Source organism: Callorhinus ursinus, unplaced genomic scaffold (assembly GCF_003265705.2).
Source record: "Callorhinus ursinus isolate GAN/ISIS: 27379988/994484 unplaced genomic scaffold, GSC_fseal_2.0 scaffold8, whole genome shotgun sequence".
In the NCBI taxonomy this organism is placed as follows: Eukaryota; Metazoa; Chordata; class Mammalia; order Carnivora; family Otariidae; genus Callorhinus; species Callorhinus ursinus.
The window spans coordinates 61,461,340-61,480,980 of record NW_027397070.1 but is presented as its reverse complement, the minus strand read 5'-3'; the positions used below and the strand labels follow the sequence as shown (position 1 = coordinate 61,480,980).

The following is a 19,641-nucleotide window of genomic DNA, read 5'->3' as shown; positions in this document are numbered from 1 at the left end:
AGTTCTCTGGCTTGAGGTGGGGGCTGGTAAGCGTGTTTAATGCAACATGGTGGTGAGAGTGAGGGAAACAGATCAGGCTGGGCCACTGCTTTGCAAGTCGTGGCTACAGGAACTATCCAAACGGCAGCGGCAGCAAATCCTGTATAGTGCTCGGCGTGGGCCAGGCATCGCGCCAAGTGCCTCCCATATATCGCTCCCTTCATCCTTCCAACAGTTCTGTGACATGGGGCCTGCGCGACCGTCCCAACTTACAGATGTGAGCACGGAGGCACAGAGAGGCTGAGGAACTTGCCCACGGTCTCATAGCTAGGAAGCACCTGAGCAGGAGTCACACCCAGGCAGATGGGTGTCAAAATCTCTACATTCTCTAACACTTCCCTTTAGGATGTGGGGTCTTTTCCCCTACTCTTCTAGCTTTGGGATTCAGCAGAAATTGAGATAACAAGAAAAGTGTAGTTTAATTTCTAGTAATAGTAGAAGTGTTCAATAAGTATTAGTTATTTTGTATTGATCATGTTGTTTCTTTTTTTTAAAGATTTTATTTATTTATTGAGAGAGAGAAAGCGCGAGCCGAAGCGGGAGAGGGACAGAGGGAGAGGGAGAGAGAATCTCAAGCAGACTCCACGTTGAACCTGGAGCCCAACATGGGGCTTGATCTCACGACCCTGGGATCATGACCCGAGCCGAAACCAAGAGTCAGACGCTTAACCGACTGAGCCCCCCGGGCCCCCCCCAATAGCGTTGTTTTTGCTGTGACGGATGCTGCTACTGTTGTCGGGAGGCCGTGAGCTCCCGGGCCCTGGAGCCTTGGCAGCGCGGCCCAAGGGACTGGAGCATGGTGTGGGAGGTGGGGCTCGAGGGCCATTCAGGCTTCCCCACCCTGAGATTCGCGAGTGTGTTACAAGCACACAGCAGGCAAACCACACACACGCACGTGCACACACAGGCATGTGTACACACACACGCCCACATGCCCCTTTCACAAGCACGGTTGGCAGCCTGTCTCGCTTAGAGCCCTGGACAGAGGACTGGTGACTGACTGGCCTTGGCCAGGTGCCCTGGGGACACAATTAGGGCCAGAAGAAGGAGCACGGTCATGGGGTTCAGACTGTGCCAAAACACGTTTCCTCCATGACACGTGTGGATCAGGTGGCAGGTCCAAGGGAAGCTGACTTGCTTGCTTGAGTCAGACAGGGCCGTCCTGTGGGTTGATTGAGAACAGCCCTGAGCGTGAGAGCAAGGCCAAGAAGACACACGTCGGTGGGCAGTTTGCAACCTGCTTTCGCTGCAGTTGGTCGCACTCATCCCTTCTTCCAGCACGAACATAAATTCAGCAGCATGTCATATGCGGCTTTGAGTCAGGCACTGAGAGTCCAGGCGCAAACAGGATGTGGCCTCCGTTCCTGAGGAACCCACACCGGTGGGGAGGGGGACACGCAACCAGGCAAACATTTACGTGTAAGGGGGTGATTCTTCCGTAGAGTCTGTGCGGTGGGTGGTCAGGAAATTGAGAGGACCTGAGACCTTATCACAGAGCGTAGTGGTCAGAGCAGGATTTTGGGGGGTTCAGATACTCCGGTGTCATGGGCTAGTTTGGTGACTTTCTGTAGTGTACTTCACCTACTTACATTGTAGGGTCATGAGGATTAAATAAGAGATGTACGAAAGGTCATGGCCAAACGCCTGGGATCATAACCCCCCCACATCAGCATCATTTTGCATCAATGACCATGAAGCCTCCCAGGGAGCAGGGGCTCTCTGGAGGCCTCTTTCATCAATGCCCTGACTATGCCCTAAAAGCCTAATGAGTAGTGGAGGTAGCTGTCCCCAGCTGCCCTGTCAGGTGCTTGAATCCTCCCATGGGCTTATGGGCAGGCCTTCCTCAGGCTGCTGCAGATCTGGCCCCGGGTGGACCTCAGACCCGCTGACCTCTAGGGTTCCTTCCAGATGGGAGGGGCAATGACCCTCCGGAGATCTTTATCAGGAAAGCCCAATTGAACAACTTGGAAGGTCCCAGTCATTCCAGTCCCCTCCTGGACCTTGGCTCTGCAGGTCTCCCTCCTGAAGGCTGCCCACAGCTCAAGGTCCTCGACCCTTGGCCTTCATTGATGCAAACAGTGAAAGCTGGTGAGATGTTTGTATATGTAAATGCCATGGGCATTTCTTTGTGTGACTGTCCCTTCTGAAATGCTGGCCTGGTGCTCCAAGGTTTTTCAAGAGTCGACAAGGAAGTCCGAGCAATCCTCTGTGTAAGGAGGTGCCAACTGCGCCAATGCTGACGGGAACAGAGGCAGCGGATGCCAAGAGGAAATTGCATGGGTGTCAGGCTGTTGATAGCCCAGTGCACAGGGGAGGTCCTAGTACCTGGCCAGCACCTACCCGCCTGCCCCGCCCTTGTCGTATTTGTGGCAGCTCTTGGGGATGTCGGATCTTTATGGGGAGCCCTCCCTTTATGGAGACAGATAAAACACCTGGTGTGGCTTTCAGCAAGCCAGGCTTCTTGATTTTGCAAGCCTGTTGCTTTCAGTCTCTGGGCACTGTGCTGGGCTCTGCAGCTTATAGAAAGTGATAGCCCGGCATCTCCTTATTCTCTCACTCTGTGTCCTCTCCAGGAGCCCACTATCTGGCCTGCACGGACCCGTGAGCATCCCTCCTGAAGGGCAGTGCTAGGGAGAAGAAGTAAAACACACACCAGTCTCTTCTGATAATTGTGTGCCATGGAAAAGGCCTGGGATTGGGCAGCTCTGCCCCCTACTAGTTAGGTGACCCTATGTAATGGCTTAACCTCACTGGGCCTTGGTTTGCTTATTTAGAAAATGGGGAAATAATGAGACATACCTTTAGTATGACAGCCACTGTCCCCAGATTGGGTCTTGTGCTTCTAGATCAGCACTTCTCATTTTTTTTCTTTTTAAGGTTTTATGTATTTATTTGTCAGAGAGAGAGAGAGAAAGCGTGTACAAGCAGGGGGAGCGGCAGGCAGAGAAGCAGACTCCCTGCTGAGCTCCTCAAAAGTGTTAGAGCAAGACTCAGTGGAGGAGAAGAGCTCACACGAAATCATTAGGGCCATAGCACTAGGATCACGGGGTGGTGAGGCTGGAGGGACCCACAGGGTGTTTAATGGGAGCTCCCACAGGGACTGCACGTCAGAACCACCTGGAGGCCTGTAAACAAATTGCACTTTCCCCCGGCATTATCCAAACATCCACTCGAGCAGAAAATCTTGGAATGGGTCCCTGGAATTGTTAGTTTAGGGAAAAATGTCCTAGGTGCTTTGGAGGCTGTTTGCTTGAGAACTGGTGATCTGGTACAAACCCTCATTATAGAGCTGAGCCCCCCGAGCATTGAAGTGACAGCCCTATGACATGCGGTTAGTTCCATCAATTCCTCATTGTTTCATTCAAGATAAGATTTACTGAGCACCTACTGTGTGCCGGGCAGCAGGCTGGGTTCTGGGGGAGGACAGCGGTGAAAAACCTGATCCCAGTCCTGGCTCTTACAGAGCTCGTAGTCTGGTAGGGACTTAGACATCCGACATAGACCTGTTAGGGTGGACGATGATGCACAGCGATGAGAACCTTCCACCCTAGGCAGACTGGGCGCAGTGGCAGAGGGTCCCAGGGTGACCTGAATGAGGTTGGGGGAAGTAGAGAAAGCTCCTCTGAGGAAGTGACAGTTCGGGGCAGCCCTGGAGAGTTAGCAGGAAAAAGCCAGCTGGGACGTGGGCAAAGCCAAAGGGAGAATGCGGCACCAAGGGGGTCCAGTTTGACTGCAGGGCTGTAGGGGAGTGCCCAGATTGGGGCTGCAGAGGCAGGCTGCGGCCAGATCACCTGGCCCTCTGCTTTGGTGATTGCACGAGAGCCACCCGCGGCCCACCCCCCTCAAACCGACAGCTTTCACCAACCTTCTCTCATGTTGCTTGAGCGCTTCTGGGGTCCCGCTCACCTGTCCCCTTACGTCGGCCAGGCCTTATCTAACTGGTATCCCCGGTTCTGCCCACAGCAAACCGGTCCCATCAGTGCCACCCTGGTGATGACACGCCCCATCAAAGGGCCAAGGGACATCCAGCTGGACTTGGAAATGATCACTGTCAACACCGTCATCAACTTCAGAGGCAGCTCCGTGATCCGACTGCGGATATACGTGTCCCAGTACCCGTTCTGAGCCCCGGGCTGGGGGGCCGCTGACACTGCCTCTCAACAGCACCAAGGGACAGGAGAAGAGAAGAAACGAGAGGGAGAGTAAAGTGGGACAGATGTTACGCTTTTTTTGCTGACCGTCTCCCGAGGAGTCGGCCCCGATGTCCTGAGCCTGCCTGTAGCATGGTAGACCCGTCACTCTGAAGGACATGCTTCCCCTAGTTCTTACGACGCAGTTATCGGAAAGTATTATTGGCACCTTGACCTGAGATCGACGGTGATTTTTCAAGGCCTTCAGTTTCTTTTCATATTTTTCGAAGGAAATAGATTAGGCTCGCTGGGGTCTGAGTCCATGTTCAAAGACTGTGAACAGCTTCCTGTCACCTGTTCCACGCCTTCTTTCTGTCCCTTGCCGATCGCTTCTTTGCCGAGGCCCCCAGAGAGCTCACCGGGCCCCCTGGCTGTAGCTAGTTAGCTTCTTGTATGCACAGAGAAGGCTATGGAAAGAAACCCCAGCAGGGTCTAAGGGTTTTTAAAGAGTCTATTTCCAAACCATGTGTGGCATTTTCGGCCATCAAAGAAGTTATCGGTGTCCTTAAATTTGTATAACTGTTTAATCCTTTCTTGTGCATTTTGAGTATTTTTTTTTTAAAATTAAGTGATAGGATTCCTTAAAAAGGCCTTAAGATACATGTTATGTTCTGACTTCCCAAACCCAGTCTCCTCTCCATTTTACCCCAGTGTTTTCTTCGAGGACCCCTTGATCATGTTTCTTTAGAATTTTTGCCCAACTGGGTTGGAAGGCAGAGGTCTCTAAACTGATTAAATATTTGAAGAGATCTTGTGTTTGGTTCATTTTGACTATCATAGATGGCTCAGCATTCGGGCTTGGTTCTAGTTCTCTTTAAACCTGTTGATTGTGCACTGACTTGAACACTCCCTGGAGAGCTTGATCATCCTTTAGAACTCAGGCGAGTTGGGGGGCGGGGCAGAGGGCTGCAGGTGGGGAAAGGTAGGGGCTAGCATCAGCCTGAATCCTATTTCATTCAATTAGAAAACACCCATCCCTCTGGCATGTAGATTATTTCTAGGTATGCTTCCAGAACACAAGTGTATTCACGTTACTTTAAATCAGTGGTCCTCAACCCTGACTGCATAGTAGGATAACTCATGGAGCTTTTAAGAAAAAAACCTGATTTCTTGGGCTTTGCCCCCAGAGATTCTGGTTTAGTTGGTTTTTGGTAGGGCCCAGGCTTTGGGACTTTAAAAATTCTAGTAAATAGCTGGAGTTGAGAATGCATTGTTATAAACCCCGTAAAGCGAGGGGGGACAAGTATGGCCCTGACTTGGTCACCTTGCCCTCAGCATCTTTTTGGCTATATGAGGGGTTCATCATCCTTTTTCTGATCGGGGACTCTGGCTTTCCTTCAAGACTCAGAACCCCAAGCAGGGGCAAAGAGAGTCAACAGTGCAAGTAGGGGTTTCATGGATCCTTCACAGCTGGGTCTTCAGCGGAGGGAAGAGCATCTTTGGCTCCCTTGCGCCCAGATGGCATTTCTCTCACCCGTACTACTACACACCTGACTTTGCTGTCGGCTGTGGTTCTTTTTTCTCTAACTAAAATGAAGCACATCCAAGCCACTTCCCATCGGGCGGTCAGTTTCAAGGGATGTTTCTAACAACATCAACAACAAACGGCTCAGAACGCCTCGGCTTCGTTGCTTGGAAGAGTAAGGACAGTTTCCTACAGGCTTGCCAGCGCTGGGGCCCCCACTCAGCTCTCTGCAGAGCAAAAGAGCAGGAGGTGGTCGTAAGCCTGGGGCTCCCCTCGTGTGGGAGGCTTGGGTGTCAGGGATCGGTGTGGAGTTCGGAATGCTGATGGTTTATGTGAGCTCGGCACGAGGCAGCTCTGAATTTCCGACTTCGGCTCAACCCAGCACAAGGGTAAGGTTTCCTTTAATGTCAGGAAAGGAAGGAAGGCAGCCTGTGTCTTGATGATTTGAGGACCCATCGGTTCAGAGGTGCCTCATTTGGAACCAGACCCGAGTCTCTGGAGCTCGCCTTTATTTGTCCACGTCAAAATGTGGCTTCCTGCTTCTAAGAAAAAAAAGGCACCGAGAGACTCATAAAAGCAGGCTCAAAGGGCTTCTTGGACCTCAGCTGGCTCTTTCCAAACATGGTCTGATGAGGTCAGTGTAAATGAATCAGAAGCATGTGGGATCAATTTACCTTAAAATGCACTGGGGCCTAAAAATTAAGGGGAAAATGCCCTGGGGCAAAGTGTGTATCATAAGGCCAAACCCAAAACATTTGGGAAATCATTATAGAGGCTCCTAGGACCGGAAAAGCTGTTGGGTTCCCCCACCCCTTGGGAAATCTTACATTCACAAGACTGGGGATAAGCTTGCTCTCTGAGTCACAGAGAAGCAACGAGAAGTCTCTGTTCTTCCCCGGAGTCTGATGGGGCTGCCTTTTCCCTTGGGCTCAGATACCTGGACTCTTGGACCCCATGCTTGTCGGCTTTGCCTCATCCCCGAGCTGGGCCGCGAGCCTGTCATACGAGCCCTGCTCTGGACCGCTTCATCAGGTCCTGAAGAATGAAGGTTCTTTGGTAGAAGGGGCACCGGATTACGGGCTGGGACACCTGCAAAAGTCCTTGTGTTAGCTCCTAATCTTCTGGGTTCAACATGGATGAAAACATCCATTCAGCTGCTCAGGCTAAAGCTTTATGATTCCTTGAAATGTACTTGGGGGATGACAGCCAGCATTTCCATTAAACTGCAATTTCAGGGTTTCACAGTGGTTTGCCAATCATAACATTTTCTAATTGGCATGGAATCCACCTACCTGTTGCCTCTCAGGCGTCGGTAATGGACTTAGAAATTTTCTTAGGTAACTGTCTGGGCCCTTGAGGTGTTATTTTTCCAGATGGTGAAAACATTTAAGTAGGTCTGATTACTTGATTTGCAGTGGTTATAAATATATTTTTGTGGCCTGATTGTTTACTGTAATGTGCATAAATTCTTCAGCTGGGTAAGCCATGAGCCCGGAGAGATGACACGACAAAGGAGCAGGTGTTCTCTACTCCACTCTCAACACATGAAATCCTGTTTGCAGAAGGTTTTTGTCTTTAGAGGGGGACGTGCTTTGGTTGAGCAACCACCCACCCAACTTTGGTTCAGCCAGTTTCTGGCTTCAGAGAGCTTAATGAGACAGATAACACTAGATAAATAAGATAGTTTCCCAAGGGTTTATGCAGCCCGTGGGACAAAATGGAAATACAATGTGATCGGTGCCTTTTGCAGCTGGTTAGCTTGTCGTAATTATTAAGACATCTATTTTATACAACTAAAAATTCTTATGAACATCTAGAGATACATATTTGAAATTTAGTATAAGATGCCTCAGCCTACAATTATTAAATACGTTGAAAGAAAACAGTCGTTAGGTGAAAATTTTCTTTCTTTTTTGATACACTTTGTACTTTGAGAACTTTTTTTTTAATGATTTTATTTATTTATTTATTTATTTATTTATGTACTTACTTAGAGCATGAGCAGGGGGGAGAGGAAGAAAAGAGAATCTCAAGCTGAGTCAGGTGCTGAGTGTGGAGCTTGACCCACGGCTTGATCTCAAGACCCTGAGATCATGACCTGAGCTGAAATCAAGAGTCAGACTCTTGGGCTCCTGGGTGGCTCAGTTGTTAAGCGTCTGCCTTCGGCTCAGGTCATGATCCCACGGTCCTGGGATCGAGTCCCACATCCGGCTTCCTGCTCAGCGGGAGGCCTGCTTCCCCCTCTCCCACTCCCCCTGCTCGTGTTCCTGCTCTCGCTCTCTCTCTCTATCAAATAAATAAATAAAATCTTAAAAAAAAAAAAAGACTTTTGACTGAACCATCCAGGCGCCCCGATACACTTTGTACTTTTTTGTTAGTTTTTGTTTTTTAAGATTTTATTTATTTGAGAGAGAGAGCATGAGCAGGGTGAGGGGCAGAGGGAGAAGCAGACTCCTTGCTGAGCAGGGAGCCCAATGCAGGCTCAGTCCTGGGACCTCAGGCCCCTCCTGGATCATGACCTGAGCCAAAGGCAGACACTTAACCAACTGAGCCACCCAGGCGCCCCAACAGTCTTTATACTTTGAAATGCGGTGTTTTCTTTTCTAGAAAAGAAAAAAAAGCAAACATTTGTTAAAGCTCTTCATTAATTTGGAACCGGCTGATGCTCATCAACCACAAACAGATACAGAGTTTTCCTTCTTACTGATATTTTTGTTCTCGAATTTCTTAGTGCCTTTATTTAACAAAGGGCTGATGTCTTCATTAGAATCTGTGAGTAACTGAAAGATTAAAGAGAACAAAAAGCCAAGAGGCTTCAGGACAAAGGGAGCACGGAAAGGCAAGATTTATTATCACTTTGGGGCGCCTGGGTGGCTCCGTTGGTTAAGCGACTGCCTTCGGCTCAGGTCATGATCCTGGAGTCCTGGGATCGAGTCCCACATCGGGCTCCCTGCTCAGCAGGGAGTCTGCTTCTCCCTTTGACCCTGTTCCCTCTCATGCTCTCTATCTCTCATTCTCTCTCTCTCAAATAAATAAAATCTTAAAAAAAAAAAAGATTTATTATCACTTTGGCAGCTCTTGTGAGGACAGTGCCAGTTAGAATCTTTGACTTGCTAATACTTCCTCATTATGAATCTTTGCCTGCAGCCATCAGTGAAATAAACCATAGGGGTGAGAAAACAGCTTTCAACCTGGGAATCATCTATTAAGTTGCCGATATTGGTGTCTTCTCAAAGAGGGGAATTACATGTTCACAGGCAGTGACTAACAGCACTTTTTTTTTTTCCAGGAATTTGGGATATTCTTTTTTTTATTCTTTTTTAAAGATTTTATTACTTGGGTGCCTGGGTGGCTCAGTTGGTTAAGCAACTGCCTTCGGCTCAGGTCATGATCCTGGAGTCCTGGGATAGAGTCCCACATCGGGCTCCCTGCTCAGCAGGGAGTCTGCTTCTCCCTCTGACCCTCTTCCCTCTCATGCTCTCTATCTCTTTCTCTCTCTCTCAAATAAATAAATAAAATCTTAAAAAAAAAAAGATTTTATTTACTTGAGAGAGAGAGAGAAAAAAACACTAGCGGGGGGGAGGGGCAGAGGAAGAGAGAGAGGGGAGAGAGAGAGAGAGAGAGAGAAGTAGGCTCCCCAGGACCCTGGGATCATGACCTGAGCTGAAGGCAGACGGCCAACCTACTGAACCCTCCCCTTCAGGAGCCCCAGAATTTGGGATATTCTTGAGTAATAATGTAAAATGAAGGTAGTGGAAAATTGTACATAAATGCAAACATCAAGGTCATTATTGATGTGGGAAACAAAGGCAGAAGAAAAATTATTAAGTTTCCTGACTACCTACAGCCACTGACATGTCCTTGAAACAGGCAGAGTGACCTTCCTCTAGGGACTCAACTGCCTCAATGTTAATACTCTGCTAAGGGCCAAAGGCAATCCTAGCCTGCCCCCCCCCCCAAGGATCCTGTAAGTCTACTTTAACATATAAAAATTCCTTTGGAAATTCTTTATCTCTAACCCCCCCTCCCCCAGATAACGTGTTGGCAATCATCGTCCAAGCATATGGCCCACAGATATACACCTGAAGGGTCTCGTGACTGAGGGTTTACTAAACAGTAGTAAATGGCCTTTCCTAACAATAGCAAGCCCCTCAGGGTCCTGGAAATCTTGCTTACAAAATATCTGGGAGGCTTACCCTCTCCCTAGACCCCTCCCAACTTGAGTACATAATGGGCCGCTCCTCATGACCCCGCTGCAGCTTTCTGCCCAGGGGTCTTGTCTCCGTGCTCTCATAAAATCACGTGTTTGCACCAAAGACGTCTCAGGAATTCTTTCTTGGCTGTAGGCTTTGAACCCTGATGTTCTTTCCTACATCAGTTATGACACATTTATCAAGATTAATTAATTAATTACTTATGACTGATTTAGAGCCAGAGAGTCATTGGGTGGCTTGATGTCATGTAGAAGTAATTTTTGTTTGGGGAGGATCGTTCTGGTTTCAACCTAGCCTTTTTTCCTAATTCTTGCTATTCACCCTTCTACAGAATGCATCTGATGTTGCAGAACTGGCTTGTGTCACCAGATAGCAACTCTGAAGACTCTAAAACAGGTGCCTTGAGTTCTTCTGTGTTTCATTGTACGAAACCATTTGTAATTTATCTGTAAAGGGGAGCCTGGATTGCTGTTATATTTGTGACATATAACATCCCCCTGCTATTAAAAATGTTTACCAAAACAGCCATCGTGGGTGTGATACAAGGCTGGGTCATTTGCAAATAACATAGCTCTTTACAGTAACCTGTAGTCTTATGTTTTGGGTTTGTTTTGTTTTTGTCTGGTTCTGCATTGAAAAATGCCCCATGGAGATTTCCACCCCAAGCCTGGCGTTTCCACACAGCATCTTGCCAGTCTTTCTGAAAAGCAGACCCACGCCCGGTTCAGTAACCCGCTGAACTTTTACGTGCAGAGGCAGTATCAAAATCATAATCTACTTCTTCCAGGAAAATCATGGTTAGTCACGAGGATCTTTTCCGCTCAGAATTTATGCATATTTGGGGAGAGCTAGATGCCCCCCGGCCTCCTGCTTTTTCCCTGTTGGGACTTTGGAATGTATTATCTTCTTAGGGTCCTCCATACTGGTTTTAAAAAATTCCACAGCATCTTTTTCATCATACAAGTCAGGACTTCTCACAAGTAGGTGGTAAAGAGTTCCCAGGTATTCTATAAGGATCTGGGGACAATAAGGCCCACCAAAAAGGAGCGGGTTGCCTCATTTTGGAGCAACGTCTCTAGATGGGGCAGGCCTGGGAGGAGCGGTGGTCGCTCCTTCCAGCTAAGACTGCTGATACTCACCTAATAAATACTGGGCTCTTCACAAACATTCCCTACGTGCTTGCATCTTGGGAAACTGCTTCAAGGCGGCTCTCATTCTTAATTTTCACCAGGTTTCACTCAGCTCTTCAACAGCCTGCTGAAGGCTGAGGTGGGAAAGAAGGGGTGGAGCGTGGACGTGGAGCTGGTGGTCTTATTCTTCCTCCGGAGGTTCAACTCCACCTGCTTGCTGTGCTTCTCAGTGGGGTCACGGGCTTGGGGGGAGTTCTTTGCCCCTCTGCTGTCTCTTCCCATTTCTTCCCTGTCCTCTCTTCGTTCTCCTTTTCCCTTCTCTGACTTGTCCCTCCACCGCCACCATTGGATCTCCATCCCAAGTCAGAAGGAGGGGGTCAGGGGCTAGGACCCATCCAGTGAAAGCACAGCAGGGTCTGAGGGGCAAAGTACAGCTCTTCCAGCTCCTCTTGTCTTCTCTTCCCAGCACACAGAATTTCTCCCCAGGCTCCAGAGCATCCCTTTCCTGAATAGAACCAGGACTATTTGCTTCTTTTCTTCTTCTTCTCCTTCTTCTTCTTCTTCTTCTCCTTCTTCTTCCTTCTTCTTCTGCTTCTGCTTCTGCTGCTGCTTCTGTCTTCTGCTTCTGCTGCTTCTTTTTCTGTTTCTTCTGCTGCTTCTGCTGCTGCTGCTGCTGCTTCTTCTTCTTCTTCTTCTTCTTCTTCTTTCTTCTGCTTCTGCTTCTTCTGCTGCTGCTTCTTCTTCTACTTCTTCTTCTTCTGCTGCTGCTGCTGCTGCTGCTGCTTCTTCTGCTGCTGCTGCTGCTGCTGCTTCTTTTCCTGTTGTCCTTGCACAAAAAAGAAAGTATCTTCATCTGGTGATCCAACCCTGGGTCTTCCTTGTGGTGGTTCTTCATGAGGATTCCTTCTCAGGGTTCCTTCTGATCTCCAGTATCTCCATTCTAGGGTCAATTTCCTTCATTCCAACACCCCCTGTCCAGGGGCCAGGCTACCCCCACTCATTCCCAGAAATACATTTAAAAAAAAGATCTTTCTAGCCCTCCCTCTCTTTGTCCCTAGTTCATCATGGCATCTAGGGGCTAGACATGGTGCCTAGATTCTTCATGTAATCTGCAGCAGAGAGGCTGGGAAAAACCAGACTCCCTTTAAATACAGGACAGTGCACAGTTTCCAAAGACCAGGGTCTCTGTGCCAGCAACAGCCCTTCCCTTTCTTTGTAAAACATAATCTAGCACTCTTCACAGATTACAGAATTATTCACCCAAACAATTCCAAAATGGTACATAGTGCGGCTTTTTGTTTATTATTATTATTTTTTTAAGTCTCAGAGGTAGAATTTCATGATTCATCAGTTGCATACAACAACCCGTGCTCATTACATCACGTGCCCTCCTTAATGCCCGTCACCCAGTTACCGCATCCCCCTATCCACCTCTCCAGCAACGCTCAGTTTGTTCCCTATGGTTAAGAGTCTCTTAGGGGCACCTGGGTGGCTTAGTCAAGTGTCCGCCTTCAGCTCAGGTCATGATCCCAGGGTCCTTGGATTGAGCCCCAAGTCAGGCTCCTGCTCAGTAGGGAGTTTGCTTCTCCTCTCCTTCTGCCTCTCCCCTTGGCTCATGCTCTCACTCTCAAATAAAGTAAAAATCTTTTTTTTTTTTAAGAGTCTCATGATTTGCTTCCCTCTCTGTTTTCATCTTTTTTCCTTCCTTTCCCCCATGTTCATCTGTTTTGTTTCTTCACTCATATGTGGAATTTAAGAAACACAGTGTGGTTTTATGGACAGCAGCCTTTAGTCTTTTTAGTCTTTTGTATATCCTTGCAACTGTCACCCATACACCACTTTTTCACATTGGAGTTGATATTCAGCTATGCCTTAAAGAATGACCAAGAACTCCTCAAGCATAGGAAGGGAACGGTTCTGGAAGACAGTGTGGTCAGGGCAGAGGATGAAGAGACATGTGTATGGCAGGGAGTGATGGAGGTTGAGGCCAGGTTATTTATGTCTCTGTTCATCTAATTGATCTCAGACTTAGTGTAGAGGCCATCACTTCACAGAACACTAGTCCGTGGAGGTGCTAGCCAGTGCTCAGATGGAAGAGTTCACTTGTGTGATAAATTGGGGAATCTGAATCTCCTCTTTAAAGATTCACAATTGACATTAGAAAATTAAAGGCTCTGGGGCACCTGGGTGGCTCAGTCGGTTAAGCATCTGCCTTCAGCTCAGGTCATGATCCCAGGGTTCTGGGATTGAGCCCTGAATCGGGCTCCCTGCTCAACGGGGAGCCTGCTTCTCCCTTTCCCTCTGCTCCTCCCCCAACTCATGCTCCCCTTCTCTGTTTTCTCTCAAATAAATAGATGAAAACTTTAAAAAAAAAAAAAAGAAAATTAAAGGCTTTGAGAAGTTCTGCAATAAAAATGTTTAATTTTGTATAAAAGTTAATCAGACTTATTTGCAAGGGATACGTGTCCCCTGCTAGAACAACTATCAGCATCTCCAGGAACAATTTTCTTTAGAGTTTTGGGAATTGCTGTTGTCTGCTGTGGGGAGCTATTGTAGGGGTTTTATTTCACTTTGTTTTGCTTTTGAACTAGGGAAGGGATATGGTCTCATTTTTAGGAAGAACATTTTGGAAATGGTATGTGGAGATGGGGGAGGCAGAAGTCAAGAAAATTGTTGCGGTTGTTCACATAAGAGATCATTATCTCTAAACTGATCTTTCTAAAGAGTGAAGCTGACTAGTTTCTTGCTTGAAACTCTCTGCTGACTTTCACTCTGCCCACAGGTTAAGGATTCAAACACCTGAACGTGGTTGACACAGCCTTCCACGGTCTGGTCCCTGCCTGCTTCTCCAGCTCCTTCTCCCACCGCTTGCCCTCTTTTATAATCAGTTCAGAAGCAAACTCCCCCCAACCTGAAAGGCTTATATAGTCTCTCCAAATGTTCTTGCTAGAGCTGTCCTCCTTGCCATTTCTCCTCTTTACCCACCTGCCTGTTTATCTGTCAACATTCCCCTCAGAGGTCGGTTCCTCTAGGAGTTTTCCAGACCCGTGCCTGACACTCCAGCTGCCCTGCCACCCCACCCCCTTCTCCTGTGTAGAGTGAATCGCTCCTTGTGCATTACCTGCATCTCCAAAGTTGTGATTACCACACAGAAACTGCAAACTCCTTCAGGTTACGGTGTCCTGAAGGGCTGGCACAGTGCCTGGCACAAAGTGGGGGGGTCAGTGTCATGTGAGTGAATGTGATTGTGGAAACCGGCAAGAGAAAATGGAGAAAAAGGGCAAGAGAAAAATGGAGGAAAAGGGGAAAAATTCAAGAGAATTGCAATAGGTCTTGGTGACATATTAGATGTGGAGGCTAAGGGACCCCCAGAACCAGGTTAAAAAATACTTCCGGAGGAGGGGGAAGATGAATTCCCTTTTAAGCCTGCTTCTTTATTTTGTTTTATTTATTTTTTGTTGAGGTATAATTTACATACAGTGGAGTAAATACATAGGTCTCAATGACACGTATACCTTGGACAGAACTTGAAATGACTGTAAGACATCCAGTTGGAGGTATTCCAAAGATGGTCAGAAGTGTGTGTGTGGAAAGAGAGAATTTGATGAGTTCTGAGGGTCCTTCTGAAAAGTGGCCCTGGGGATGAGGAGAAGGTGGCCCGTTGGGGATGAGAAACCCAAGGATCCAGTCTTTGACCTTGATGGAGGATCCGGTCTTTGACCTCGATGATCAAATACGTTCAGTCATCCACTCACAGAGAGTCAGTCACTTCCTTGAGTGAGTGATGGGGTGTCTATTCTCAGTGATTATGGTCTGCACATACCACATATGAGGAAAGAATGCTAAGGTAAACAAAAGTGACTCATAGCGTAACATGAAAACTGAAAATTGCACTAACCATGCCACCTAGTAGCTTCCTGAAGCAGCAGAGTCATTTTCTAGTTAACCCATTAGGCAAATAAATGTTCTTGGTTGGAGGTTAGTGTTCATTTTCCCCCAAAGTATACTGCATTTAATTAAATGTATAGGAAAAATTCTGTTGACCTAAGGAGTTACGGTAATGTGGTGGGAAGAGCTCTAGTCTGGAAGTCTAGACATCCTTGGTTCTTTTCCCAGCTCTCTCTGGAAAAAAGAAAGAACTCTTCTAGGTTCTCTTGACCTAGGGCAAGTCATGTAGCCTCTTGGAGCCTGAGATCCTTCTTCTGTGACCTTATAGAAAATTTTAACCCTGAATCCTGTATTTACTTAACTTTTTTTTTTTAAAAAGATTTTATTTATTTATTTGAGAGAGAGAATGCAAACATGAGCAGGGGGAGGGGCAGAGGAACAAGCAGACTCCCCGCTGAGTGGGGAGCCTGACACAGGGCTTGGTCCCAGGATCCTGAGATCATGATCTGAGCCGAAGGTAGACGCTTAACCACCTGAGCCACACAGGTGCTCCTACACAACTCCTCAACAAATCTTTATCCAGCTTCTACTCTGTTACTGGCTCTGACCTGGTTAAGAATCCCTGCTCTCACAGAACTCTTTGCTCTGGCCCCTGGCCAGATAACCATCACTCTCAATTCAAAGCATGTCTGCTTTCTTTACACCAGAGGATGGAAGAGTGAGCTGGACACCACTCAGGTTCTTTATAGGAATTTTGCTCTCTAAAATTCAGGCACCTGGGTGTAATTGTATCAGTCTGGTGAGGCAGGAGGACCACTGGGATTGGAATTGAACAGAGCTGGATTTGGGTTCCAATTCTGCCACTTACCAGCTTGTAACCTGGACTAAGTTGCTGAGGTTTTATGAACTTCACTTTCCCCATCTGTTAAATGGAAATAATGCTACCTCGTTGTTTTGAGAAATAAGATGATGCACGTAGAAATGCTTGGTGTTTCTCTTCCCTATTATCCTAGCAAGCAGCAATTGCCCATGCCTTTCTTCACCTCAAATATTATAAATATCTAAGCCATTCGCCTGAGCCACAACTCAGTTTATAAACAGTTCCTGGAATTTGGAGGACCAGAGCGGGCCCATTTGCATAAGCATACGCTTAGCAATTTCTATTTCATTTCAGATTTGAAATCATTTTCACTTCCTTTTTTTTTTTAAGATTTATGTATTTATTTGAGAGAGAGTGAGAGAGAGCACGCATGCATGAGAAGGAGGGTGGAGGGTGGGGTGGGCAGAGGGGGAGGGAGAGAGAGAATCTCAAGCAGACTCCTAGCTGAGGGCAGAGCCTGATGCGGGGCTGGATCCCATGACCCTGAGATCATGACCTGAGCCGAGATCAAGAGTCAGACACCTAACTGGCTGAGCCACCCTGGTGCCCCAAGATCATCTTCACTTTCTACAAACTGGGAATATGGTTTCTAGCAACATTTCCTCTCATCCAATACCCTCTGGATGTACCAGGGAGGTAGTTTTATTGAATTTTATTGATAATGCCCCATATAGGTCTGAGACAATTTAGAGATTATGTCACAAGTTCCAATTACTTTGTTTACAATGAAGGATCTAAGGTGAGGCTGGGGGATGGACTAGCCCCCTTGACCTGGTGGTAGACAGGCATGTAGGTTCCTTGATTCCTGCTCTAGCTCTTTTCACCTTAGACCGTCCTAAACCATCTTAACTGCTTGTGTCTCAAGTAATCTGAAAGCTATTTACTTAATCCACAGGACGCTCCTTGCCCTTTTGTGTTGAAGAACATTCACTAATTGAGGGTACTTTCATGTCATTTCACAAGACTCAGGAAAGGTGAATTCTGGCACTGTGAGGGGCTGAAGAGACCACACAGAGGCCAGAAGTGTGCAGCTCCAACTAGAGTTGAGATAGAATATGCCTCATCAGAAAAGGAGAGTTCAGAAGCCTTGGGTGGGAAATGGACAGCTACCTCTTAGTCTAAGGATCAGTGATAACAGAGAGAGAAGTAGAAAAGCTTCCCGTGTGGTGCTCTGGCCTTTGAAGTTAATGTAGGATCATGAGTAGGCAGCCATTGCATGGACAGCTCTGGGTGATGGCAGAGGCAATGTTCGGTGATCGGGCATGAGGCCTGCCATGCCTGCCGTGAGACCTCTCCCTCCATCCTCCCTCTCTGTCTGCATTCCTCCCTCCCTCCCCTCTCTCTTCTTCCCTCCTTACACCCTCTCTTTTCTTTCTTCCCCAAACTTATCTTGAGTATTTTTTATATAGCAGATCTTGTGCTAGATCCTTAACCCCGACTCTAAAGAGCTTGTGCTTCTTTCTCCTTGGTCATCCTTCAAAGACTCATCTGTCTTTCTTTCTCATCTCCCTACCTTTTTTTGCTTTTGTTCTTTCTTCTTTTCCACTTCTCTGTTTTCTCCTTTCACAGGTGTCTTTGTTTTATTGGCAACCCAAAAGCCAGCTGTGGTCTCCTTGGTCTGCAAGGTCTAGATAATATTGCCTTGAACTCCTCATTCCATGCCCTATGGAATTCCAAACGCTTTGCCGATTTCTGAAAATTCCCATGGGAGGCGGAGGAGCTTTCATTTTCATAGTCACCTCTGATTCCGAACACTGAACTTCTCTTGAATTCACTTGGTTCACAAGGCCTTTTACTACCAGCCCAGTCCCTTGCCAAGTTGACCCTGACATAAAACTCTGCCTCTTGCTTGATTTCCACAAAGACAAGATGAAACAACGCTTTAGTGGATTAAACAGTGTCCTCCCTGCTCCATTCGTGTCCACCTGGAACGTCAAAATGTGAACTTATTTGGAAATAGGGTCTTTGGATATGTATTTAATCAAGTTAAGATGAGGTCACAGGAATAAGGTGAGCCCTAGTTCCAATGATGAATGTTCTTACAGGAAAAATATAGGACATATAAAGATACACAGAGAGAGAAAGAAGTCCATGTGAAGATGAAGCAGAGCTGGAATGATGTGGCCACAAGCCAAAAAGCACTGAGGATTTCCAGGAGCCATCAGAAGCTAGAAGGGGCAAGGAAGGATTCTTCTCTAGAGCCTTCAGAGGGAGCGAGCTTGGCTCGGCTGACACACTGATTTTGGACTTCAAGCCTCCAGAAATGTGAGAGAATAAATTTCTGTTGTTTTCAGCCAAGTTTGTGGTATTTTGTTACAGCACCCATGGGAAGCTAAGACAACATTTTCATGTGGGTGTGTAGTCCGCTTTATCGAGGATTTGAGAGGGGACATGAGACGGAGAGGAATGTACATTTTAGCTCTCTGTCCCTGCTCTTTCACTGGCTCCCTCTTCCATGCTCAACCTGCTTCCACATCCCTTCTGCCTGTGAAGTCCCCAAACTCCAAATCCATCTTACCATATGATGCAGAACTCCCAACTCTCAAACTCAGCCCTCCAGCCCACCATTCAGGCCAAACCCCTCCTGATGCTCAGCTGCATGAAAATATTTTGTAAGGACTGGCAGCCCCTCTCAGAAGGGAGATGTGGACTGAAAGAGTCACACGTATTCCCCTGTTGGGAGACATATTTCTTTTCTACTTCCTGTTCTTCAACCTGCCAGAGACAAACTGTGGGGTGGGCTTCTCTACCTGCATCCATCCTTAGAATGCTCAGGGTATGGGTTGTAGAAATCAGAAGGACTTGTCCATCTGTCAGTCAGTAGATGCTGCCCTGGGCACTTTGGGGAGATAAAGAATATGAGAGGTTGTCCCATCCTTTAGAATGTTCCAGAAGATTCCCCTTAGCTTTTCTTCTTTCAGAGCTTTGTTCAGCTGGTTTGATCTCTCCCATATTCTAACAACAATCTCTTACATTCTACTTCTTCCTCTTCCCTGTCTATATTTCCTCTTCTATGTGTCTATTTTTAGAGAGCTTTAAAAGTTCTGTCACCCTTAGTATTCTATTTTTTTATGCTTACAAATTTCCAAGACCTGTGGGGCAGTATTTTTTTTCCCAATTTTTTTTATAGGAAATAAGGAAAACCAAGCCCAGAGGTAAAGTAAATTGCCCAAGATCAATTGTGTTTAAGTGACAGATCTTGCCATGCCTTTCTGAGAGTGGTTGTGAGCCTCAGCCATTAACCTGGAAAAATCCACTTAATTTACACGAGCCATCTTCTTGTTAGCGTGAGGGCTCAGGATCCGTAAGCTTGATTTCATTTAGACACTCTCTGTTTTAAGAACTGATATCTAGCCTGATTTTAAATTAAGTTTATTCGGTGGTTTGAAGAACTCTGTGTTTTGACTCTGGTTTCAGAGAAATATTCTTACTAGGTTACACGAATATTTTGAAACTCAGTCCTTTTTTTTTTTTTTTTATTCAATAAAAGTTTGCACAAACAATGCATCCCACAGGAGAAACTTACGCCAGATCCCAGATGTTTAACACGTTTGCTTCAGATATTGGAGTTCATGGCCTCTTGTGCTTGTTAAACCAAAAAATATAAGAGCCTAGAAATGATTTTTAATATCTATGAGTGCTGCAAGGCCAGGCTGGATTCTGGGCAACTGCAACATTTCAACAACCCTTTTGATCACAGGTTTTTCATGTGTACATATGTATGTATATGTGTTTGTGTGTGTGTGTAATTTTTTAAATGATCCAAGCAGACAGTTCAAGGAGGGGAAGCATAAACTTTAGTTTTGACTCAATTTCAGTTCATTTTGGCTGATCT

The 19,641-nt window shown here is 46.8% G+C and overlaps 2 protein-coding genes across 3 annotated transcripts in view; both read left to right on the top strand.

The window, feature by feature from the left end:
- Positions 1 to 4,997, top strand: part of FBLN5 (fibulin 5) — a 77,039-nt gene extending 72,042 nt beyond the window's left edge. For both annotated transcript variants that reach the window (XM_025870453.2, XM_073895794.1), the window contains one exon: positions 4,003 to 4,997. In XM_025870453.2, the coding sequence (XP_025726238.1) occupies positions 4,003 to 4,164 (162 nt within the window). In that variant the 3' untranslated portion in view covers positions 4,165 to 4,997. The remainder of the gene's footprint in view (positions 1 to 4,002) is intronic.
- A 12,962-nt stretch (positions 4,998 to 17,959) lies between these two features.
- Positions 17,960 to 19,641, top strand: part of TC2N (tandem C2 domains, nuclear) — a 56,766-nt gene continuing 55,084 nt past the window's right edge. The window contains exon 1 of the mRNA XM_073895793.1: positions 17,960 to 18,071. The gene's annotated coding sequence lies outside the window, so the exon portion shown is untranslated. The remainder of the gene's footprint in view (positions 18,072 to 19,641) is intronic.